Here is a 27,257-nt window from a genome sequence, read left to right on the forward strand (position 1 = left end):
CCTGGGTTTGGTTGAAGATATTCAGTGGTCTTGGCCAGCACTTCAGACACTGCTTTACTGGTAACATCCACCTTCTGCAAGAACACAACAGAATACAAGTAGAGAATAGTTGTGCAAAACAATTTAAAGCGCACTGTCACTCAAAACCAAAGTAACAGCATTGTCTTGCTGCCCTTATCCCCCACAATGAGTACTTCTGTTGCAAATACCAGGCTAATGGAACTATTCATATACTTATTTCACTAACTTGCCATTCACTCTGAGGGGAAAGTTCCTATTCATCAGCATTCTGCCAGTACCATAGGTGATGGAATTTCCTTTTTCCCCACTTCTCGGCATGCACTTTGCCTTCCTTTGTCCAATGGCTTGAGGGTCCTGACCTCAAAGCTCACAACTGTTGTGCCAGTATGCCGAAAAATTTTGGGCTGTGCAGTTCCATTCAATGTTTCCATCTCACTACGTCATTTTTTTTCTACAGTTAGCATTAATGTAATAATACAAATGCCATACATGGCACGTAGGCCTTGTTATGGAGTAATGATACAGTATTACTGATCTGGCAGTGCAGAAGGCCACCATAGTAATAACGAATAGCCCCCCACCTCGCCTGCATGCCCACTTGTATGGCTCAAACTCATTCACCAGTATAGCCAGGTGTTACATGTAGATATTACCATTATTAGATGGATCAGATCCACACATAGGGGAAGCCGAGATTATCATCAATTATTAGGCCAATAGTGGACGAAAGATTGGCCTGAAAGAGGTATGAGAACCCCTCATGTAATAATGCTCCAAGATTTACAGGATTAATATACTATACCGTATCCCATTAATACTGGCTTTTACTGTTTGTATCTCTCACACATTATTGGCATAAATAAATCTCTCCTATATGCAGATTACACTAATCCAATAGCTCTTGTCCCTTCCTAATTTCTACATAGGCGCGCATTTCATTTAGGGTATATTTATCAATGGAAGCCGGCTTCCCACCACCGTAGTGGTGATAAAATCACTGTTTTATCAACAGGAGATTATCACTAGAGGACTAGTAAACTTCTTGCAGTTTAGTCCTTCATATTCATGAGCTCTATATAACCCTGTCCCTCCACTGATTGGCAGCTGCTTTCTGCCTATGCACAGTGAACATAGAAACATGCCAATCAGTGGTGTGGACGGGGTTATACAGAGCTCAGCATTCACAGAACTGGTAGATCAGCAGCAGATAAAACAGGGACTTTATCAAAACTGCAGTAAGCAGCCCATTAAGTTATACATGACTGGAATCAGGGTTTCTGCACCTTTATCATGCTGCTCTCAGATGGGGAAGCAAAAACCTGGTGACAGAAAAGCTGGACGCACTCTCTCCTTGGAAAGCTGTATATTAAAAGGGAACTTATCAGTTATAATCCTACATGAATGAGTGAGCAGAGATATGTTTAGTTAGCGCCTGGACAAACTTAACAGGCCCTGGCTACTCATACACAGCTGAGCTAGCCCCAGCTCGGTCAAATAAAACAGCTATTGTCCATAGCAACCACTGATACTTGTGGTTCTCTGCACATGGACTGTGCATTTAATCATGATCACATAGGTCAGTGCGGACTCACCCAAACAGATTACAGTCCATTCTCCCAGAGCAGTCTTCATACATAGAAGAGGTACGAACCCACCAGTCTTGGAATCACCCTCAGCCCGAGCAGCTTACAGTGCCAACTAGAAGTGTTCAACTCTGGGCACAGTTCACACTGAACAAGCTGCAGCTCTCACAGACTGCTTAACGCATTCTCCATTCATTCTCCAACCTTCTCTCAATCTAAGAAGAGGGGGGTGGTGATTGAGGGCAAACAAGTAGGTGGGAAAGTGCACTGAAATGTTTCACCCACACCGTGAAGCACCTAGCGCATGTACTGAGTTTGAACAGTCATTCTGTGCTGACAGAGCCCTTTAAATCCACAAAGGGTTTTCATGACAACTATGCATCTGATGGCAAACAGCGGACGTCTCAGGACAATTACTTTATGCCTATTTACACTACGCTTGCTGCAAATGTCTGGTGTGTACTTTGGGTATACAAGACACATTCCGATGCAGAAGAGAAGAATTCCATAAAACCATTTACTTTTTTTTTCTCAACTTAGATCCCTATTTCTATTAGATTATTTAGTTGGGCAATGTTCTACATTTAGTGAGACAATTTTACCAATTTTTCATTATATATATATTTATTTTTTCAAATATCTTACCTTTTCCATTTCCTTAAAGTCTTCATCTAGTTTAGTTCCTTCTGCTCCTCCAACTTTTTCGCTTACAAGCTAAAACAAAATAAAAAAAATATATGATGAGCTTCATCATAAGCATGTTTATTAGTTTCTTATTAAATGGAAATCTATATAACCATACAAGCTTAGAAGTAAGGCAGTGTAAATAGAACCTAATTAGTCAATTAATTAAGACATTTAATCAGAAATGTTATTTGACAAGATTATGAAAAGTAACCTGTCATCAGGATATTAGACCCCCAAACTAATATGTCTGTAAAGGCCCTATAGTGCTGAATAAATCCTTAACTTGCTTATAGAAATCCTTTTTGCTGTTTCAGAGAAATCCATTGTTAAAATCTCATACAAAGGAGTCACAAGTGCAGCGGGGTGGGCAGTGCACTTACAGCTTCTCAGTCCTGTCTCCAATTACCCGCCCTTTTCCTGCCTCCTGTCTTTGATTGACAGGTCACTCTTCTTCCGATGCCCTGCTTTCCTAGTAAAATCTTGCGAAAGTGCAGTTATTGCACGGGGCAGTACAGTAAGGTCTCGATGACGTTGTGAGAGTTGGACTATTAATTTACACCTACGAAGCTCTAGGCACTGACCGTGCTGGCGAAAGATCGCACTAAGAAAAGCAGGTCACTGAACGAAGAGTGAACTGTCAATCAGAGGCACGAGGCCGGAGGAGGGCGGGGAATAGAGGGAGAGGCAGGAGAGCTGTAAGTGCAGTGCACTTGTGACTCATTAACACACAACTATGGATTTCTCTAAAACAGCAAAAAGGAGAAAGTTAAGGATTTAATCAGCATTAAAACAATACACGTCATTAGTTTGTGGTATAAAATTCTGATGACAGGATCCCTTTCAAAAGAAGAATTTACTGATTGCTTAATCTTAACTATGACTTAGGGCAGGAGACGTATTTAGTGCTCAGAATAGATTTCAGATCCGGTCCAGGAGTGTCAGGAAAATCTTTTTTCTGTACATTAAAAAGGGCATCTGTATTACACCGCTTTGCATGTGGATCTGAGAGAAAGCAGTATAGATCCATAAACTATTGGGGTGCCATTCATGGCTTCACACAGCAATGTCATGTATAGGAAAGAATTGTCAATAATTTTATATGTTTCATTCATACACTTGCTATGGGTGGTCTGATGTAAAAAGATTCAGCCAGATACAAGGGTTTGAAAATCTGGGAACTAAAACTCAGCAGCAGAAATTGACATTGGACTGGGAGCCACATACTTCCAGTAAGCATTATTTCAGAAACTGGCAGGCACTGGGAGACTAGCTGCAGACAGTGCCACATGCAGACCAAACATGGGACAATTTTAACTCCTTCCCACCGCTGCCAATTATCGTTTATTCCTAGCCTTCTTCTAGGAGACATAACTTTTTTATATATTTTTCCATTAACATAGATGTATGAAGATTTGTTTTTTTTTGTGGGATGATTTGTATTTTTGAATGACACCATTAATTTTACCATATAATGTACTGAAAAATGCGAAAAAAAAAAATAATAAAAAAATGCAGTGAAATGGCACAATAACACGCAAATACAGTAAAACATTGACATGTTTGTTTTTGCAGCTTTCATTTTGCTGTAAAAATGGTCTGGCAATATAATTATTCTGATCAGTGGTATTATTGCAATACCAAACTTATAAAATATATTTATATATATCAGAAATTTGTGAAAAAAAAAAAAAAAAGTTAAAATTGGAATGTGTCTCTATTTTACTGTCGACGAGTAGAGGCTTGTTTGAGGTGTGTGAACCAAAAATGGTAGTTTTTTGTTTTTTTTTGCTTTACAGCGTTTACCACAAAAGGATAAATAAATAATTTCAGATTTTGATCAATTACAGGCGTACCTATAGCAAATATGTTTATTTTATTATTTATATATTTTCTTTTTAGTCACTCCTTTTGTGTGTGTTTACATGCATAAGCCATCTTCTGGGGATAGTGCAGGCTCAGCTCTTGAGCCTGCTCCATACACCCACACCCGGCATGCGTGTGACATACATGTCGTGAGGAAGTTAAACCAGCATTCTGAAATTTTACATTATCTGCACTTCTTCACAAATGGGTACATTTTAAGGATCAATCTTTGTACGTATTGTTCATTTGTTTAAAAACAGAAAATTAACTTTATTGCCCAAATTCCAAAACTTAAAGCCACAAATGGAGGCAGGTTACAGAGAAAACAAATTGTTGCTAATGAGGAGTCTGGCTGGTCTATCCTATAAAGGGTTTTTCCCTGCTAAAAAGAAAAATTTGCAGCATCTAAATGTGACTGCAGATTGAGGAATCGTGGGAGAGTGTGATGCGCACACTGTCACGATTCCCCTGTATTCCCCGTACAAGTGAGCGGTCATAAGATCGCAAGTAAGCCATTTTGCAGAATTACTGTTAATCTATTGAGTGAAGCACGGGATAATCTGCCAAGCATGTGACCGCAACTATACAAATCACACTCACTTGGAGAACACCGATAAATCGTGACAGTGTGCACATTGCACACTGCGGCAATTTATTTTCCCAGCCTGGAAAGCCCCTTTAAGGCTACATAAGTGTGTAATCACATGATATGAAAATAGTGGAAAAAAAGTGTGATATGAGCGGGATGTGTAAATACACGCCAAGATATCAGCTGGATCTTGCCAGCAGCTTAATAGTAAAAAGCATCTGAAACTGTTCCACGTTATTGGTATATATCCTTTACACATACGATTAAAGGGAGTCTGTCTCCCCTATAAAGTTGTTGATTGATAGCGCTCAGTTTGGAGTGCTGCCTGTATTGAAGCCTCAGCCCTGCAAGTACTGATACTGCAGGAGTCGGGAGCACACCCAGTGTTAGTGTGGGCCCGCTCATCCATTCCCTGTCTGCAGTGGCCGGTCAGGGCTCAATGAATGACACTGCAGCAGGTGGCCGATGCGGACAGGAGAAGCAGATGAGAACGCACCCACTGGCACTGCAGAGGACGATCGTATGCACACACAGTGGAAGTGTGTACGTGCTCTCATTCCTCTCTTATGGCCACCCACTACTGTGTGACCCTGTGTGCAGCGAGTGGCCGCAGCAGACAGGAAATAAGGATCAGAGCAAGCCCGCACTGATGCCATGTGTGCTCTTGGCTCCTGCAGTGTCAGTGCGTTCAGGGCGCTGCCATTCACCATAAGCTGAGATGTAGAGGTTGCTAATTGAAGGGGGGGGGGGATGGTGTAATGAGCCATTGGTCATGTCACGGGTGCACTGAGGACCCCTCATTTAGGTATGTAATAAAACATTTTTTAGCTAAAAAGTAGTGAAATCTATACTACAGGTAGGATTTCCATATGGGCCAAGTCCACTTTATGAATGTATAAGTAGTTTCATTTGAGTATTAGGGGTGACAGACCACCTTTAATTTCTCTAGCAGTTACAATTTTTTTCCAAAAAAACTGACCTCAACTTCCTCTGTGAAATCGCAGAATAAGACAAGCAGATGTTATTACACGTAGGGGTGGAGGAAGGCGGCAGTCCTGTAATACGTGGAAATTAATCTGTCTTGGCCTTCACCTTCTTTAAAGACATGAGTGAGAGGCTACACCTAAGGCGAGGTCTCCACTTGATAAGATATGCAGCTTGTACTACTTCTAGGAGGCTGACTTACTCCTTATCGCCCTACAAACCAAAAGCAGAATCTACCTCAGTCCAGGAACTGTACACCACATCAAGGTTCCTCCTTAGACATGGCCTTGTAGAACATTCTGCAGATTTTGCCACCAGTACAATTACTACTCCAGGATAGGTTCACTAGGAGTTTTTGGAGCTGATCCCGTGATAAATATAAATAATTATATTATGAATGTTATTTAAATTTCTTTGTTGTGTTCTCAGAGTGCAAATTGACACAGAATGCCGGAATTTTTTCCCTGATTTTTATGGTGGTTTTTGGTAACTTATTCTGCAGCAGAAATGTGACAATCACACTAAGTGGATACACCATATATTCTAATTAAAAACATGCTGAAAAATAAATAAATAAATATATATATATATATATATATATATATATATATATAAAATCAAATCTGTCAGGGCTCATTCACACATCAGTTTACCCTGAGACCTTACTGACATATCGGGTCCGATTCAAAGCTTTTTTTGCCAGAATTCGAGCTTCGCCTGATTCATTAAGCGGCATCAGCCTCACACTCCATCGAAGAGATAAAGGCCAATCTTGATGAATCGGGGCCTACATATATTATGGGTCTATAAACATGTGAATTTTTTATATGAACCATAACCCATAAACCATCTTTGAGTAGTCCTGTAGGTCAGAAAACCCACAAAACAAGACCCCAGTTCAAAAGCTGAAGGTTTTTAAAACCGCATTCAGGAAGCTTTTAACCCTTCTGGTGCTTCACATGAATTACTGAAAGTGGAAGGAACAATTTTTTTGAATTTTTTTTTAGAAAAATGTTGCTTTAGGCCAAAATTTTTCCTTCATACAAGGATAACAGGAGAAAATGGAATTTTTCCTGAGCAGATACCCCATATCTGGTTAGGAACTTCTGTTTTGGCACACAGCAGAGAACGGAAAGGAAGGAACGCTACTTGACATTTGGTGCACAATTTTGGCTGGAATAGTTTACAGACGCCATGTCAAATTTGCAGAGCAAAAAACAAACAAACAAAGGAAACAAAAGTAACCATATTTTGCAACCTACACACCTGTAAGAATTCATCCAGGAATATAGTGAGCATTTTGAATCTACAGGCGCTTCACAGAATTTTTTAACATTTAGCAATGAAAAATTACATTTTTTCCACTAAAACGTTGTTGTAGCCCAAACTTTATCATTTTCACAGGGGGTAATAGGAGAACATGGACGCCATGATTTGTAAAGCAAGTTCTCCAGTGTACGCCATATCCCATATGTGGTCAGAAACTACTGTTTAGGTACAATGCAAAGCTTAGAAGGAAAGGAGCAGCAAAAGTGGGAAAGTCATGTTTTAAATAATGCTGCTCTGTTTTTGATACTTCCTGGTATTTGGCTTTGACAAAACTTTATTGATAGTCATGTGCAGATTACATGCGCTTTTGATGCGTTTCCACCACAGAAACATATTAAGGCTATGTGCCCACGTTGCATTTATGAAGCAGAAAATTTCTGCTGCATAAATGCAAGTTCTCTCCCGGAAAAACGCATGCGGAATTCCGCACGCGTTTATCGCGCGTTTATCACGCGTTTTCCACATGCGGAATTGCCTTGAGTTTTTTATGCATTGGACAAAGGCAATTCCGCTTGCGGAAACGCAAAATTAAATGACATGCTGCGGATTTTTGAACGCGGCATAAACGCTGCGGAAAAATCCGCAGCATGGGCATAGAAGTTGCGGAATCCCATTGGGGACCATGGGGTGCGGATATACATGCGTTTTTCAAGCGTTTACGCTGCGGAAATTCCGCAGCATATACGCTTGAAAAATGCTACGTGGGCACACAGCCTAAAACTGCATGTGGGTTTTTTACCTGTGGATTTTCCACATCTAATTCAAGTCTATGGGGAACATCTGCACATAAAACTCAGTGTACCACAAGAGAAATTGACATGCTGCGAATTTGAAGCAGGCACCGCAGGTCAGTTTACACTGAGTAAAAAAGCTCAGTGGGCAGGAGAGTTCTATATTTCCCACACACTTTCCCGGAACTGTAAGACGCTGCGTTAATGACGCAGCAAAAAAATATGCAGCATCAAAAACTCACCTAAAACTCATAGTGGGAACACAGCCTTAAAGCACAGATTTTCCAAGAATAGTTTGCAGGTTGCATTTGTGGAGCCCTTAAGGCAGTGATCCACAATCTTTCTTTCCTGGAGAGCCACATTCAGCTCTGAGAAAGGCTATGTGCCCACGATGCAGAAATGCTCAGGATTTTTCCTGAGCGTTTCTGCATCTCCCTGGCAGAAAAAACACATGCGGATTGTACATGCAGATTGTACATGTGTTTTTCCTGCCAGGGACATGCGGATGTGAAGCGTTCTTCACATGCATTTCCGCATGCGGGTGTCAAGCGCTTTCCAAGCGATTTTAGCATCACTTGGAAAGTGCTTGACAACTTGGTCACACTATATAAATCCATGCAAACGGCATGGATTTATATAGTGTGACCCGAGAGAGTGGTAACAAATAATTATTATACTTACCTACTGATGGTCCCCGGTGTCCTTGTTTCTGCTTGCTGGCAGCTCGCGGTATATTAAAGGACCTACCGACGTCAGCGGTCGCGTGACCCGTCACATGACTAAATGACGTCAAAGCAGGTCCTTTTAGTCTACCGCGAGCTGCCGGCAAGCCGAGACAAGGACACCGGGGGCCATCAGAAGGTAAGTATAATATTTATTTTTTATTTTATTCTTTTTTTACTGGTTCTATGGTACCCGGGTCCGGAGGAGAGTCTCCTCTTCTCCACACCCGGGTACCAGCCGCACATAGAAACGCATGGATTCCGCATGTACAGATCCAGTGAGGAGGATGACATGCGGTCCAATGCAAGTCAATGGCGGCAAAAACGCCGTGTTTACGCAAAATAATTGGTAGTGCTGCGGATTTTTCCGCAATGATGATCCGCAGCGGAAATTTCCGCAGCATGTGCACAGCACATGCAGATTATCATTGGGGACCATGGCAGGCCTTCTACCATGCGTTTTTTAAGAGTTTCTGCAGCGGAACTGCCGCTGTGGAAACGCTTAAAAAACGCATAGTGGGCACACAGCCAAAGGGTCGCGAGCCACATCCAGACTCCTCAACCCACCCCCATAATAGTGATATCCTGCTCCACTAAAGTAGCCACAACCAAAGCTTATGCAAAGACATCACACCAAGGCAGTGTACTTGCGTCCAGCGGCTACAACATTACCCCGGTTTGGTATCCTTGCATCAAGCTCTTTCACCACACTATCACATCCAGCTTCAAGCAACTCCTCTGACTGGCAGTATTATCCTATCTCCAGATTACTATACTTACCGTAATTTATCTCTAAACCCCCAAGACCAGTAGATGTGCATTTAGATCTGCTCTTTTGTGTGGGGCTACTCACAAAAGTCACCATCTGGAGATCTGCTCTACATAGTGCATTAGTTCCAGATCTAGCAAACAGCTAAGCTGGCAGACAGCCACACATAAGACTGATGAGCCACAGGTTGGGGACCGCTTCCTTAAGGTGTCAAAATAGCAGAAACCCCTCTCAAGTGACCACATTTTGGAAATTACACCCCTCTAGGAATTCATATAGATGCAATGACTATTATGACTCCATGGGAGTTTTCCAGAAACAAGCACGTGGTGGACATTGCATAGTGACAACTGCAAATATGCCATTATAGTGCCCAGTACATTATAGTGCCCAGCTTGTGCCTCTGAAGACATAATCCTGTAAATTGTCAGCTCCCCTTGCTCAAGTAAAGACAAACATGTGGACACGAATTGCGGTTTAGGCAAATTTTGAGGCTCAAAAAAGAAGGGGGGGCATCTGTATTTGCGAGCGCAGATTTTGCTGCATTTTTTTGGGGAGGGGGGAGGGGAGCCATGTCAATTTTCCAAAACCATTGCACATCAGTAATGTGGAAGAGACAGAAGACAGACCTGAATGGGAATTTATTTTTATGGATGGAGTCTAAGCTTTTATTGGTACCATTTTGGACGCTATCACCAGAAAATGACCTGCAGTCCAAATCAGGTTTACAGGTGTTACGTGTAGCTTTAAATATTTGCAAATTTTTTTATATATCATGATCTTTATTAAAATTAGTAATAGAAGTCGTTTTCTTGCAATTTTTATACAGGCCACAGGGACTTTTTTTTTATTTTTTTTTTTTTATCAGTAGACGCAGGATTACAATGACAGGTAACATCTCTGTACACAGAGGATAACTCAGAACCCACCACTTAAGGCCCCGTCACACATAACGAGATCGCTAGCGAGATCGTTATTACGTCACGATTTTGGGATCGCTGGAGAGTCGTTTCGTGATCGCTGGGGAGCTGTCAAACATGCACAACTTCCCAACGATTTCGGCCGCCCCAGCGATCTAACCAACGATCTCGGCGGTCGTTGGGACGCTTTCACACAGCAGCTATTTCAACGATCCACACCTTGATAGGGACTGTACTGTGTCACAAAGGCGTGCATAAAATTATTTTCCGCGCCCCCTCATCTCCGATTGGTGGACGCTACTGCGTTCTGATTGGGCGACCTTGGTTTAAAAGAAGGCCACGTTGTAGCAATTCCGTCCCTTTGTTTCTGACTGCGTTCTGGTTTCAGCCGGAGAATGCTACAACGATCTGCAAAATCAGGACTCAGTCGAATGAACGGATATCAACAGCCCGAAGAATTCTGCTAGGATCTGCAATCCAGCACGAGATCAGAAACAAAGGATGGAATCGCTATTCTGTTGCCTTCTTTATGCACGGCGGAAAATGAGAACGCTGTAGCGACCACCAATCGGGGACGAGGGGCGCGGAAAAGTCCAATTTATGCACGCCTACGTGTCTCAGTTCTGAATCGCTAACGAGGTCGTTGATAAGGTGTCAAATACAGCGATGCACACTGCCCAGAGGGAGCGCAACGACCCAGGAATGGTCCAGGAAGCTTTGTAACGATCAGCGATCTCACAGCAGGGGCCTGATCGTTGCTATCCGTCACACATAACGAGATCGCTAGCAAGATCGCTATTGCGTCACAAAAACCGTGACGTATCAACGATCTCGCTAGCGATCTCGTTATGTGTGATGGGGCCTTTATCATCGGTGATGTCACAGCTCACCCTGACCTCCCTTCACAATGACCTTTACCTGGCTCACACTGGTGTGTAATACGGAGGAGTGCAATGCAAGAATCTCGCATTGTACTCTTACCAGTGTTACTCAATGAGGCAATGCTCATCTGCAAATTTTGCAGCATGCTGCGATTGGCAGCATCTCTCAATTGGCGTGCACCCTAATACAAAAGACAGCGTCAGGATAAGTCCCAATGGCTATTGAGACAATTGCTATTTTTAATACAGAATGTGCCATGTTGAAAAAAAAAATGAAAAAAAACACAAAAAGCTGATTTAGTCTATAGATCATTTTCTTATGGTAGCTCCCCATTAAGGCTAGATTTACATTATCCATATTAAAAAAAAAAATAAAAAAAAAATGAAAAAACATTCAGATGCCATACATGTGCAGTCCATTTTTCATGGACTGTTTGATAGGAGAAGGCTGAGAAACCGCCTTTTTTTCCCATCTGAGAAAAGGGGACCAATCTCTCAATGTTAAAACGGACATTGACCAAACTCTTAAGAAACTGATGAAAAACCATCTGAAATTCTAACAGCTTTTTGCATGCAAGTAAAATCGCTGACATTTTAATGAGCCCTTTCTTCGCTTTTTTGAAAGGCAGAATAGAAATTGTTTGCATCACCATATCCTGAGTGCTGCAACTATTTTTTTTATTTAACTGCCGACTGAGTTTATTTTTTGCAGTATTAGAAGACGTTTTCAGCGATACAATTTTTCTTTATATAGGACCTTTTGGTGTTTGTTTTTTTTTTTTTCACTTTTTTGCATAGGTAAGATGCTCAGCACTGCATCTGGATGTAGCATAGTTGGGGATCATCGTGGGATACATTTATGGCGGACCCCTTTGAATTATTTTATTTTTAAAAGGTAATAAATGGGCTAAAGAGGGTCAGGGAGTGTTTTACACAATTAAAGGACTTTTCTGTGTGTGTGTACGTGTATGTGTGTTTATTACTTTGGACTACGAGGTTATTAATGGGGGAGTCTGATAGACACCTCTCCCTTACTGACCCCTGGGCTTGATGTCAGCGGACATTACACAGCAGCTATCAACCCCAATATATTAACCTGCTGCCAACGCACCAGGGTAAGCAGGAAGAGCCAGGCAAAGAGCCAGAATTGGCGCATCTGATAGATGCACCGTTTCTGGGGCAGCTACGGGCTGCTAATTTTAGGCAGGGGAGGGCCAAATATCCATGGACCTCCCAGCCTGGGTTTACCAGCCCCCAACTGTCTGTATTACCTTGGCTGGTTATCAAAAATAGGGGGGGGGACATCACGCCGTTTTTTTAATCATTTATTTAAATAATTTTAAAAAGCGGACTGAAGACCCCTCTATTTTTGATAACCAGCCAAGATAAGCCAGACAGCTGAGGGCTGCAGCCTGCAGCTGTTTGTTTTACCTGCGCCTGTTGTGAAAAATAGAGGGGACCCCACGTGTTTTTTTTTTGTTTGTTTTTTTTTTTTACATATTGCGCCAGCCAATCACAACTGGAAGTGCCCACACCGGAAAAGCTTGTTGATTGGACAATAACTATAATGGCAGCTGTCTGCTTCTCATCATGGTTACTGGGAATTTACCCGAAAATCTGCACAGAATGCTGCACTATTGTTTCCAGAACTTGCGTGAGTGGCTCTTGGAGCCTAACTGGTTAATGCCTTTTTGCTATCAAAAGGCAAATACATGTCAATGTCAATGTGAATGCTGAGCTTCTGGTACATATTGGCATAAAAGGTTATTTGTAGATAAGGTCAGAAATCAGTATTTCTTTAACCCTTCCGACTAAAGCCAGTTCGGAGTTTTTTTTACAAGAGTTTGTTCAAAATCTTAAATCTCCGAAAGTTCTTCACCGACTGCTTTGAAATTTTGACACAACATTGCATTTGAATAAATGCATGTTTTTATATACCTACTATGTTTTTATATACCAGCTGTTGGATGTAAAAGCAACAAAACGCTATACCCATCTGTTGGACGAAAAAGCAACACACGCTATACTAAATATTTTACGGTGGTAAATTAGCAACCATACAAATGCCAAAAGGTGACATTGAAGTAGATAACCGGTGGGTTGTTCCATATTCGCCTTTACTATCGAAAACATACAAAGAGCACATAAAGGTGGAATACTGTAACTTCGTTAAATCGATCAAATACATTTGTAAGTACGTTAGTAAAGGCAGTGACATGGCAGTTTTTGGCGTGCAACCAGAAAGAAGTGATCGGAATGCGGTCATACATATCGAAGAAATCGCACAGTATCAGGCTGGAAGATACATAAGCAGCAATTAAACTGTATGGATAATTCTTTAAATTTCCCATACATGAAGGAAGTCTAGCTGTTGTTCACTTAGCAGTACTTCTAGAAAATGAACAACACGTGTATTTCACCGCTGCAAATGTGCAGCAAACAGCCCTGAATCCACCGGCTACGTTAACTGCTTTCTTCACGCTATGTCAAAATGACACGTTTGCGAAAACACTACTGTATTTGGAAGTGCCTACGTTTTACACATGGAATGCGAGTACAAAATCATTTGAACAACGCAAAAGAGGAGAGTGAGTCGACAGACAATCTGGCATGTTCAAAGAAACTAAGATAGGTAGACTGTACACCGTGCATCCCAATCAAGATGAATGCTTCTTTCTTCGCATGCTGTTGGTAAATGTGGCCGGTCCAACGTCTTTCCAGCAATTGAGAATTGTCAACGGCGTTACACATGCCACTTTCCGCAGTGCATGTCAAGCTCTGAATTTATTGGAGAACGACCGACACGAGGACATATGCATTAATGACGCGTGCAACACGTCACATCCAAATCAAATCTGTGCATTGTTTGCAAACATATTGACCGCCTGCTCTCCATCTCCAACAGAGTTATGGGAGAAATATAAATCGCACATGACTGAAGATATTTTCGTCGAATAGGCAAGGAAAATTCAAATATGAACATGGATTTTACAGCAGAAATCTACAACGAAGCGTTGATAATGATTGAAGATTTGTGCTTAGAAATCGCAAACAAAGTTCTCAATCAATTGGGAATGCCATCACCGAATCGATCTGCTGCTGCTTCATTCGATGTAGAGTTGCGTCGTGAACAAAATTACAACACGGGTGACCTTTTGTCGTATGTACAATCAAATATTCCTAAACGAACGCTTGAGCAAAAAGGCATTTACGATCAAATAATGCAGACGATCAAGAACGGAGTTGGAGAAATCTTCTTAGATGCGCCAGGAGGAACTGGTAAAACGTTCCTAATTAGATTGATTCTGGCAGCGATTCGATCCCAAAATGACATAGCCTTAGCTCTTGCGTCGTCCGGAATAGCTGCGACATTGCTACCAGGTGGAAGAACTGCTCATTCCGCTTTGAAATTGCCATTGAAAATGCAATTCATTGAAACTCCCACGTACAACATTTCCAAAGCGTCTGGCATGGGAAAAGTATTACAGAAATGCAAACTTATTGTTTGGGATGAATGCACAATGGCACACAAAAAGAAAAAAAATCGCTCGAGGCTCTTGATCAATCATTGCAAGATTTACATGGAAACATCAGACTATTTGGGAACGCATTCATATTGCTTGCAGATTTCAGGCAAACATTACCTGTAATTCCACGATCGACACCAGCGGACGAAATAAATGCTTGCCTGAAATACTCTACTTTGTGGCGACATGTAAAGACGTTAATGTTAACTACAAATATGCATGTCCAGCTGCAAAACGATTGATCAGCTGAAAAATTCTTACATCTATTGCAGGAGATTGGGAACGGAAAAGTGCCGGTTGATCTGACCTCAGGACGAATTTCATTGCCTCATAACTTCTGCAATTTAGTGACGTCAAAAGAACAATTGGTTAAAAAAATATTTCCCGATATTCAAACCAATTATAAGAATCACGATTGGCTGAGTTAACAAGCTATTCTTGCGGCCAAGAACAAAGACGTCTACGAACTTAATATTATGCAGTCTAACATTCAAAGAGAGGCAGTCACATACAAGTCCGTCGACACTGTTGTGGAAGCTGATGAAGCGGTTAATTATCTAACAGAATTTCTGAATTCACTCGATCTGCCAGGGATGCCACCGCACGTACTGCAATTGAAAATCGGCGTGCCAGTTATCATGTTGCGAAATGTCAACCAACCAAAGCTTTGCCACGGCACGCGGCTTGCAGTAAAACAATTAATGAGTAACGGTCGTTGAAGCAACAATCTTGACAGGACCTTTCAAAGGTGAAGATGTCCTCATTCCTCGCATTCCTATGATTACAAAGGATATGCCATTTCAATTTAAGAGATTGCAATTCCCAATTCTATTGGCGTTTGCAATCAATCAACGAAGTTCAGGGCCAATCTTTAGAATTGTGCGGATTAAATCTAGACACGGATTGCTTCTCACATGGACAATTATATGTTGCGTGTTCTAGAGTCGGCAAACCAGACAATGTCTATATCAACACTGACAATGGAACAACAAAAAATATTGTATACCCACAAGCATTGTGAAATTACAGATTTTAGAAACGTGAGCTTTCTCTTTTCTTTCTTTTCCATTTAACCAGACTGAGACACAGCAAAACGTGGCCGGGTACAGCTAGTTGGAAAATATTTATCTAAAGGAAGTACGGTAAATGGTAGAAAATAAAAGAACCATTTGTTATTTGTCTGCTCCGTCCGGTCTCTTGCAATGCTCGCGTGGTGTGAAGGACCTGCGGTGAAGTCATTGAGCCATGTGATGGGTCACATGACTCAGTGACATCATGGCAGGTCCTTCACAACAGCGCGAGCAGTGCAAGAGACCGGACGGAGCAGACAAAACACCGGGAGGACAACGGAAGGGGAGTATAAACTTTATTTTTTATTTTACATTTTTTTTTACAGGTACAATGGTACCCAGGTCTGGAGGAGAGTCTCCTCTCCTCCAGACCTGGGTACCATCCGCACATAGAAACGCATAATATCAGTGTGTACAAATGTACGGACACGGATATTATGCATTTCAATGCAAGTCAATGGCGGCAATTACGCCGTGTGTCCGCAAAATTAATGGACATGCTGCGGATTTTTGAGCGCAGCATAAATGGTGCGGAAAAATCCACAGTATGAGCATTGACATTGCGGCTTGTCATTGGGGATCATGGGGCACGTATTACCAAGCGTTTCCCAAGCGTTTATGCTGCGGAAATTCCGCAGCATAAACGCTTGGAAAGCACATAGTGGGCACACAGCCTAATAGTTGGTCAGAATTTGGGCCCATTCCTTCTGACAAAACTGGTGTAACTGATCCAGGTTTGTAGGTCGCCTTGCTCGCACCTGCCTTTTCAGCTTTGCCCATAAATTTTCAATAGGATTGAGATCAGGGCTTTGTGATGCCCACTCCAAAACATTGACTTTGTTATCCCTAAGCCACTTTGTTACCATTTTGGCAGTATGCTTCGGGTCATTGTCCATTTGTAATACCCATTTAAGCCCAAGCTTTAACTTCCTGGCTGATGTCTGGAGATGTTGCTTCAGTATTCCCACAATCTTCTTTTCTCATGATGCCATCTATTTTTTGAAGTGCACCAGTCCCTCCTGCAGCAAAACAACCCCATAACATGATGCTGCCACCCCCGTGTTTCACAGGTGGGATGGTGTTCTTAGGCCTCCAAGCTTCTCCCTTTTTCATCCAAACGTAATGATGGCCATTATGCCCAAAAAGTTCAATTTTAGTGTCATCAGACCACAGGACATGTCTCCAAAAATTAAGGTCTTTGTTCCTGTGTGCATTTACAAACATTAATCTGGCTTTTTTATGTTTCTTTTGGAGTAATGGCTTCTTCCTGGCAAAGTGGCCTTTCCTTAGGTATCCATGGCTATGACCACTCATAATAACTAGTCAGGGCTGTGGAGTCAGTAAGGCAAACCTCCGACTCCTCAATTTCCATGCCATCGACTCCATGACTCCGACTCCCTCATACATGGCTAGTGTTTAAGTGATAAATTTACTGTAGCACAGATTCATCTCAGCTAAAAGTCTAGACCTTTAGATCAGGAATAGGACAGACATTATTAGGACATTTCATAACTTTCCCATATTCTTCTGAAAAAATATTATCCACAAACTGCATTGAACTACTGTACCCAATTTATTATATACACTGCTCGAAAAAATAAAGGGAACACTTAAACAACAGAATATAACTTTAAGTGAATCAAACTTCTGTGAAATCAAATTGTCCACTTAGGAAGCAACACTGATTGACAATCAATTTCACATGCTGTTGTGCAAATGGAATAGACAATAGATGGAAATTATTGCCAATTATCAAGACACACTCAACAGAGGAGTGGTTCTGCAGGTAGGGACCACAGACCACATCTTAGTACCAATGCTTTCTGGCTGATGTTTTGGTCACTTTTGAACGTTGGTTGTGCTTTCACACTCGTGGTAGCATGAGACGGACTCTACAACCCACAGAAGTTGCTCAGGTAGTGCAGCTCATCCAGGATGGCACATCAATGTGAGCCGTGGCAAGAAGGTTTGCTGTGTCTGTCAGCGTAGTGTCCAGAGGCTGGAGGCGCTACCAGGAGACAGGCCAGTACACCAGGAGATGTGGAGGGGGCTGTAGGAGGGCAACAACACAGCAGCAGGACTGCTACCTCCGCCTTTGTGCAAGGAAGAACAGGAGGAGCACTGCCAGAGCCCTGCAAAATGACCTCCAGCAAGCCACAAATGTGCATGTGTCTGCACAAATGGTTAGAAACTGACTCTATGAGGGTGGTATGAGGGCCCGACGTCCATAGATGGGGGTTGTGCTCACAGCCCAACACCATGCAGGACGCTTGGCATTTGCCACAGAACACCAGGATTGGCAAAGTCGTCACTGGTGCCCTGTGCTCTTCACAGATGAAAGCAGGTTCACACTGAGCACATGTGACAGACGTGACTCAGTCTGGAGACGCCGTGGAGAGCGATCTGCTGCCTGCAACATCCTTCAGCATGACCGGTTTGGCAGTGGGTCAGTAATGGTGTGGGGTGGCATTTCTTTGAAGGGCCGCACAGCCCTCCATGTGCTCGCCAGGAGGTAGCCTGACTGCCATTAGGTACCGAGATGAGATCCTCAGACCCCTAATGAGACCATATGCTGGTGCGGTTCGCCCTGGGTTCCTCCTAATGCAGGACAATGCCAGACCACATGTGGCTGGAGTGTGTCAGAGGTTCCTGTAAGATGAAGGCATTGAAGCTATGGACTGGCCCGCCCGTTCCCCAGACCTGAATCTGATAGAGCACATCTGGGACATCATGTCTCGCTCCATCCACCAATGTCACGTTGCACCACATACTGTCCAGGAGTTGACGGATGCTTTAGTCCAGGTCTGGGAGGTGATCCCAAAGGAGACCATCCGCAACCTCATCAGGAGCATGCCCAGGCATTGTAGGGAGGTCATACAGGCACGTGGAGGCCACACACAATACTGAGCCTCATTTTGACTTGTTTGAAGGACGTTACATCAAAGTTGGATCAGCCTGTAGTGTGTTTTTCCACTTTAATTTTGGGGGTGACTCCAAATCCAGGCCTCCATTGGTTAATAAATTTGATTTCCATTGATGGTTTTTGTGTGATTTTGTTGTCAGCACATTCAACTTTGTACAGAACAAAGTATTCAATGAGAATATTTCATTCATTCAGATCTAGGATGTGTTATTTGAGTGTTCCCTTTATTTTTTTGAGCAGTGTATTTTAGGAGTCGGTCCATTTTATACCGACTCCGACTCCACGACTCGGCCTCCAACTCCACAGCCCTGCATATAGTGACAGTTTTTAGTGGTCACAACCATGGATACTTAAGTTACTGCAATCCCTGCACATGAGGTAAGTGACATAGTTCTTCTGATAAGCTATGCTACATTTCTAATTGGAGGTATTTGCAAATATTATACCTACTACATATTGGGATAGGATCTTAGGAGATGGGATGAAGCCTTTAAAGTTCATCTAAGGTTGTATTTAACAAATTTAAATATCTTCTAAAGGACCAGATTATTTTTTATGTCCTGACAAGTAAAACCATGGAATGCAAAGTGGGTGTACGCGTTTTTTATTCTGACTGTATGTGCGAACATGGTAATCTACTGCTTTCTCTCCCATGCAAGTACTTTACAATGCATGATGGGGTAAACGCTACACCTACATGCAGAAATTTCACCTCGACATGGATTCCTTTTCCAACATGGGGCTCAGGTGACCACTGCAGCCGATCAGTGACCATTTACTGGCTACAGCAGTCACTTTCTTACAAAGTCAGACTTAAAAGCTGGAAGACAGTTTCTTCCACCTCAGGCAGAATGTTAATGTTGAACTCATCCCAGTAACTGCTCTCATTATGTCCCCAAACCAAGAAGAACAAACCAAGAGACACTGGCAGCAGTATTAATGGGCCCTGTAAGTGGATGTGCTTTTTATCACATGGCCAACGGGCCCATTTTTAAGCTATGTAAAAGTAGTAAGCAACCCCTTTAACACATTAGAAGTGGTCCACTGTACCCACCAACGCTGTAATCACCGAGTGCCCATAGGCTGTTTTGATGGCAGAAGGCTAAAAAGGGTTTTCCCACAAACAAAGTATATTTTAATCAACAGTTCTTGGAAAAATAATAAGTTACACAATTAGAGGTTTTAAAAAATGTCCCTGTGCGGAGATAATCTTGTAAATGTGCCCCTGCTGTGTAACAGCTGTGTCTGACCATGTAGAACTGCTCCAGATCAAGGTCATAACACACCACAGCTCCTGGCCAGGGGAAGGGGAGTACAAGTCACTTATGATAAGCGAGTATACAGACGAAAATGCGGGGGCTCACAGCTGCTACTTTCTGAGGTAACACATTGCCCTGCCTAAGGTAACACAGGAGTGAGTGTTTCTGCCTTGTTTCCAGCACTCTGAGCTCATCATAAATCAAGTCAGCGATGTAGAAGCTCCAGCGGCCGCTGTTACGTCACTGACTTGAATTGATTTCTCTGAATACCTTAGTGACACCAAAAATGGAAACTGTTTGAAAAAAGTTATAAAGCATTAAAAAATATCCAAAAACACACACAATTTTAACCCCCCCATATTTACTTTCTATACATGAAAAAAGCTACACCGTAATAAAGAAAAAATAAAACATATTTGATACCACATATCCATAATAGTCCAGACTGATAAAATATTGTGTTATTTATCCATTAAGGGGAAGGCCATAAAAAAATAAACTGTTCCATTTATGCACTTTCATTTTTTACTTCCCTTCTTCTAAGATAAGATATAGCTGTATGGGGGCTTGTTTTCGGCGAAACGAGTTGTAGTTAAGGGTGTCACCATTCACTTTATTATGTAATGCAGTAGTGCAGGGATATCAAGCTTATAAGGATGGAAAGATATATATATATATATATATATATATATATATATATATATATATATACACACACACACACACACAGTACAGACCAAAAGTTTGGACCCACCTTCTCATTTAAAGATTTTTCTGTATTTTCATGACTTTGAAAATTGTACATTCACACTGAAGGCATCAAAACTATGAATTAACACATGTGGAATTATATACTTAACAAAAAAGTGTGAGACAACTGAAAATATGTCTTATATTCTAGGTTCTTCAAAGTAGCCACCTTTTGCTTTGATGACTGCTTTGCACACTCTTGGCATTCTCTTGATGAGCTTCAAGAGGTAGTCACCGGAAATGGTTTTCACTTCACAGGTGTGCCCTGTCAGGTTTAATAAGTGGGATTTCTTGCCTTATAAATGGGGTTGGGACCATCAGTTGTGTTGTGCAGAAGTCAGGTGGATACACAGCTGATAGTCCTACTGAATAGACTGTTAGAATTTGTATTATGGCAAGAAAAAAGCAGCTAAGTAAAGAAAAACGAGTGGCCATCATTACTTTAAGAAATGAAGGTCAGTCAGTGCGAAATATTGAGCAAACTTTGAATGTGTCCCCAAGTGCAGTTGCAAAAACCATCAAGCGCTACAAAGAAACTGGCTCACACGAGGACCTCCCCAGGAAAGGAAGACCAAGAGTCACCTCTGCTTCTGAGGATAAGTTTATCCGAGTCACCAGCCTCAGAAATCGCAGGTTAACAGCAGCTCAGATTAGAGACCAGGTCAATGCCACACATAGTTCTAGCAGCAGACACATCTCTTCAACAACTGTTAAGAGGAGACTTTGTGCAGCAGGCCTTCATGGTAAAATAGCTGCTAGGAAACCACTGCTAAGGACAGGCAACAAGCAGAAGAGACTTGTTTGGGCTAAAGAACACAAGGAATGGACATTAGACCAGTGGAAATCTGTGCTTTGGTCTGATGAGTCCAAATTTGAGATCTTTGGTTCCAACCACCGTGTCTCTGTGCGACGCAGAAAATGTGACCGGATGGACTCTACATGCCTGGTTCCCACCGTGAAGCATGGAGGAGGAGATGCGACGGTGTGGGGGTGCTTTGCTGGTGACACTGTTGGGGATTTATTCAAAATTGAAGACATACTGAACCAGCATGGCTACCACAGCATCTTGCAGCGGCATGCTATTCCATCCGGTTTGCGTTTAGTTGGACCATCATTTATTTTTGAACAGGACAATGACCCCAAACACACCTCCAGGCTGTGTAAGGGCTATTTGACCAAGGAGGAGAGTGATGGGGTGCTACGCCAGATGACCTGGCCTCCACAGTCACCACACCTGAACCCAATCAAGATGGTTTGGGGTGAGCTGGACCGAAGAGTGAAGGCAAAATGACCAACAAGTGCTAAGCATCTCTGGGAACTCCTTCAAGATTGTTGGAATACCATTTCTGGTGACTACCTCTTGAAGCTCATCAAGAGAATGCCAAGAGTGTGCAAAGCAGTCATCAAAGCAAAAGGTGGCTACTTTGAAGAACCTAGAATATAAGACATATTTTCAGTTGTTTCACACTTTTTTGTTAAGTATATAATTCCACATGTGTTAATTCATAGTTTTGATGCCTTCAGTGTGAATGTACAATTTTCATAGTCATGAAAATACAGAAAAATCTTTAAATGAGGTGTGTCCAAACTTTTGGTCTGTACTGTGATATATATATATATATATATATATATATATATATATATATATATATATATATATATATATATATATATATATATATATTACACACACACAGGTATATATTTATTTATTTTTAAATGGTCAAAAGAAATTCAGAAATTTGTAAAACAAAAAAAAATTAGGTTCTTGTCACCATTTTCTTATACTTTCTTATTTTTCTGTCACTGTAGGTGTGTGATGGCTTGTTTTTTGTGAACGGAGCTGAGATCTGTATTGGTGTTTTGCACACACTTGACATTTTGATCCCTTTGACTATGTTCACAGATTACGTTTTTGGTGCATTTTTATGCAGATTTTCAGCTGCGTTTTACAGTACCCGCAAAATCTATGACATTTCAGAAATCTGCACACAGCTTGGTTTTTTTGTCCTCAGTATTTTGTGAAAAACCTTGGGTTTTGCTAAATGCAGTATGTCACTTCTTTTGGCGTTTTTGCAGCATTTTTTTCACCCATTGAAAGTAATGGGCAGTGCCAAAAACGTTGCAAAAATGCAGGTATCAGGTTTTGATGCGTTTTTTTGTGCCAAAACCTGAGGAAATTGACTTAGATTATTTTTTTGGTCACTAAACTTTATCAGCATGCATAAGACGCAAATGGACAGTAACAAAAATGCTGTAAAAACCGCAAGAAAAATGCAGCAAAATCTCAGTAAAACCTGCTTTTTTTGAGGCAGAAACTTTACTGCCAAGAGAGCAGGTTTTGCTGCAGAAAAAAAATACACCAAAAATGCAACGTGTGATTATAGCCTTTGTATGCATTTTTTTCGGTGCAGCACCAAAAAAAAAAGAAAAAAAAAAAAAAAAAGCAGTTCTTGAGGTTTGACTTTTTTTCCAGCTTTTATCGTATTGTTAAAATAACTTTATATCTTGATAGGTCTGACTTTTTGGACAGGGTGATACCAAATATGTTTATTTTTATATTTCTTTTAAATGGGAAAAGGAGGCGATTTAAACTTATAGATTTTTTTTTTTTACTTTATTTCTTAGCCTCCTTAGGGAATTTGAACCTGAAATCGTTTGTCAATACTAGAGGTGCATCTCACTAAATTAGAATATCAGCAAAAAGTTACCGTAATTTATTTCAGTTCTTTAATACAAAAAGTGAAACTCATTATATAGAGTCATTACAAACAGAGTGATCTATTTCAAGTGTTTATTTCTGTTAATGTTGATGATTATGGATTACAGCCAATGAAAACACAAAAGTCATTATCTCAGTAAATTAAAATAATTAGCAAAAAAACACCTGCAAAGGCTTTCTAAGCGTTTCAAAAGGTCCCTTAGTCTGTTTCAGTAGGCTCCACAATCATGGGGAAGACTGCTGACTTGACAGATGTCCAGAAGGCAGTCATTGACACACTCCACAAGGTCCCAGAGTTTCAATTTTCATTTGGAAATCAAGGTCCCAGAGTCTGGAGGAAGAGTGGAGAGGCCACAATCCAAGCTGCTTGAGGTCTAGTGTGAAGTTTCCACAATCAGTGATGGTTTGGGGAGCCATGTCATCTGCTGATGTAGGTCCACTGTGTTTTATCAAGACCAAAGTCAGCGCAGCCGTCTACCAGGAAATTTCAGAGCACTTCATGCTTCCTTCTGCCGACAAGCTTTTTGGAGATGGAAATTTCATTCTCCAGCAGGACTTGGCACCTGTCCACACTGCCAAAAGTACCAATACCTGGTTTAAAAACAACAGTATCACTGTGCTTGATTGGCCAGCAAACTCCCCTGAACTTAACCCCATAGAGGATCAATGGGGTATTGTCAAGAGGAAGATGAGAGACACCAGACCCAACAATGCAGACGAGCTGAAGGCTGCTATCAAAGCAACCTGGGCTTCCATAACACCTCAGCAGTGCCACAGGCTGATCGCCTCCATGCCACGCCACATTGATGCAGTAATTGATGCCAAAGAGCCCTGACCAAGTATTGAGTGCATTTACAGAACATACATTTCAGTAGGCCAACATTTTGGATTTTAAAATAATTTTTCAAGCTGTTGTTATAAAGTATTCTAATTTACTGAGATAATGCCTTTTGTGTTTTCATTGGCTGTAAGCCATAATCATCAATATTAACAGAAATAAACACTTGAAATAGATCACTCTGTCTGTAATGACTCTATATAATGAGTTTCACTTTTTGTATTGAAGAACTGAAATAAATTAACTTTTTGATGATATTCTAATTTAGTGAGATGCACCTGTATATGTGGTTCTCCATGGGCTGAACTTCATCGGAGGACTAACATGGCAGCAACGGGGGCTTTCAGCTGACCCCTGGATGCTACGACAACTCATCAGTTCGCCTTGATCAAATCATAGGGTTCTGATGGGAGAAAGTGAACAAGCGCTGGCAATCGGTGTATTTAAATGCCACGGTCAGAGCTCGCTCTGGTCTCTGCTGCTTCAGTCAGATTGTGGCTGTATAACATAGGGAGCATCTGCCTGGTATGGTGCGGGCTTAGATCCAGAGTCCACTGGGACAGCATACCGAAAATGTATGTTATGTGGTTGCAATTGGGTTCAAAGAACTGAATTGCTGTTTTTGGTCACTTCATGACCCCCTCAAGAACTTTAATGTGAGTAGAGTATTGGAAAAATGGTGCCAATACAGCTTACGGTAAAGCGTGTCCTGCAAAAAAAAACGTCCTCTGTCAACAGAAAAATAAAGCTTTTGCTTTATAGCCATTTTTTTAAATTGCAAAACGTACGTAAAAAAAAAAAAAAACACCCTACATACACTTTTTATTTCCATTATTGTGCCGACGCTCAGAATGAAGTCAATATTGAAATAAAGTTTAAAAAAAACATAACGTGGATTTTTTTTTATTCCATCTTACAAATATTTTTTTTTCCAATTTTCAATACATTTAGTACATTATAAACATTTAACTTATCCCCCACCCCAAAACAAGCCCTTTTATGTAGGTAGGGAGAGGGGGGGAGGGAGAGAGTGATAGGGGTCAAAAGGACCTTTAATCACAAACTTTTTTTTATCACTTTCCGTCGGATCCAATTTTTATTTTTCTCCTTGCCAAACAGTTTTTTAATTTTATTTTATATTTTAACTGGTGATTAAAAAAAAAAAAAAAGAAATAACAGCAAAGCTCTGTAAAAATGAAGTTTGATTTGTTTCACCACGGCTTTCCACCACCCCAAATCGATAAAGCTTGGTAAGGGCGGCCGAATAAATTGTACCGAGAACGGATCGCAATGTATGGACTGGCCGGTGGGTCTCCGCACCTGAGCGTGACAGCTTCATGTATTTCTAGGCAGCTGTCACACTCGGGTGGGGAGAGCTGCCGACCAGTCCGTACACTGCATTCTAATTTATATAGCAGTCTGACTGCTGCAAAATAGTAAGGGGTTAAACAGCAGCGATCAGAGACAGCTTCAATAAGAGATGAACTGCAGTACCTGGGAAAGGCCACTACACAGTGAACGGAGTTGTGCTGTTCGCCTCACTTCCTGCCACCAACTGAGCAGTGTAGGTTCTGGATGTGGGACCCCCACTGATCTGATATTGATGACCTATCCTAAGGGCGCAGTCAGATGGCCGTATAAATAGGACCGAGATTGCACGGACTGGCCAGCGGTTCTCCCGACCCGAGCGTGTCAGCTGCATAGAAATACACTAAGGCGCTGGACAGTCCGTAATCTGCGTTCCGCTCTTGGTGCGATTTATACATCCGTCTGACCGCGGCCTAAGGATAGGCCATCAGTATATGCCGTCACCTCCGGGACCATACACATGCAATAGCTGTAGGGCTGCGGCCATCTAGCCCGAATGTTCATGGGTTTTCAATGGGCACATGAAGAAACCACTGATGGCTCCTTATCTCGTTTAGAACAAAAGGAAACGGCAAAGAAACCTATATCTGCCTCCATCAACATCTGTTTGGAGACCCCCATACACACTGGGCCGATCCTGAGGTTATTGGGGTATAGATCATTTAGCTAATGTGCATGGGGGCTTTAGGGCGCGTTCACACATGCTAGAAAGAAGAATCCGTAGTGGATTTCACACTATGCAAAGGAAGATATGAGGATTAAATGCAGAAAAACAGATGAGGCTACAATCTCATTGCTGCCACTAAGTGCTGAGACAGCAGTCAGCCCTGTGCGCATTATTACCAGATGTAGACCCGCGCGATGGCGTATGCTACCGCTATGGAACACTGGGGCGACCCCCGGACTAGTGAGGCCGATCCCAGGCAGTGACTGATGCCACAGCTGCCCCTCCGTGCGACATCTATGGACGATACAGCAGCGCCCACTGGTCGGTCCCCGGCTGGGCTGGGATAAGCCTTCTCCTACCTGGCTGGCCTTGTAGAACTGCTTCTTCAGCCCCGCTACAGACATGGCTCCGGCCTGGGCAACTCGAGCGCAGATTCCGAAAGTCCAGGAAGAAAAAAAAACAAAAACCAAACTTAGAGCCTTTCGGGGCTCCCGGCTCAGGAAATTACATGGCAGGCGCTCACTTCCGGTATGGGAGAGGAAACGGCCGGGGGAGGGTGGAAACCATCGCGGAGCGTGGGTCCCGAGTGTGACAGTGTCCCGAGTGTGACAGTGTCCCGAATGTGACTGCCTGTGCCCCGAGTGTGTCTGTGCCCCGAGTGTGACTGCCTGTGCCCCGAGTGTGACTGTGTCCCGAGTGTGACTGCCTGTGCCCCGAGTGTGACTGCCTGTGCCCCGAGTGTGTCTGTGCCCCGAGTGTGACTGCCTGTGCCCCGAGTGTGTCTGTGCCCCGAGTGTGACTGCCTGTGCCCCGAGTGTGACTGCCTGTGCCCCGAGTGTGACTGCCTGTGCCCCGAGTGTGACTGTGTCCCGAGTGTGACTGCCTGTGCCCCGAGTGTGACTGTGTCCCGAGTGTGACTGATTGTGTCCCGAATATGTCTGTGCCCCGAGTGTGACTGACTGAGTCCCGAATGTGCCTGTGCCCCGAGTGTGACTGCCTGTGCCCCGAGTGTGACTGATTGTGTCCCGAATATGTCTGTGTCCCGAATGTGTCT

At 42.3% G+C, this 27,257-nt stretch overlaps 1 protein-coding gene across 2 annotated transcripts in view; it reads right to left on the reverse strand.

The window, feature by feature from the left end:
* Positions 1-26,770, reverse strand: part of SH3GL1 (SH3 domain containing GRB2 like 1, endophilin A2) — a 50,769-nt gene extending 23,999 nt beyond the window's left edge. The window contains exons 1-3 of one of the 2 annotated variants that reach the window (XM_073686370.1): positions 26,563-26,770; positions 2,250-2,318; positions 2-74 (exon numbers count right to left, since the gene is read on the reverse strand). In XM_073686370.1, the coding sequence (XP_073542471.1) occupies positions 2-74; positions 2,250-2,318; positions 26,563-26,607 (187 nt within the window). In that variant the 5' untranslated portion in view covers positions 26,608-26,770. Of the gene's footprint in view, position 1; positions 75-1,613; positions 1,802-2,249; positions 2,319-26,562 lie in introns of those variants that run through there. The other variant, XM_073686371.1, reaches the window with a different exon arrangement.
* Between the last annotated feature and the right edge of the window lie 487 nt (positions 26,771-27,257).

This window comes from Phyllobates terribilis, unplaced genomic scaffold, assembly GCF_046119375.1.
Source record: "Phyllobates terribilis strain yellow unplaced genomic scaffold, ASM4611937v1 Scaffold_1__5_contigs__length_1240528914, whole genome shotgun sequence".
NCBI classification, from domain to species: domain Eukaryota; kingdom Metazoa; phylum Chordata; class Amphibia; order Anura; family Dendrobatidae; genus Phyllobates; species Phyllobates terribilis.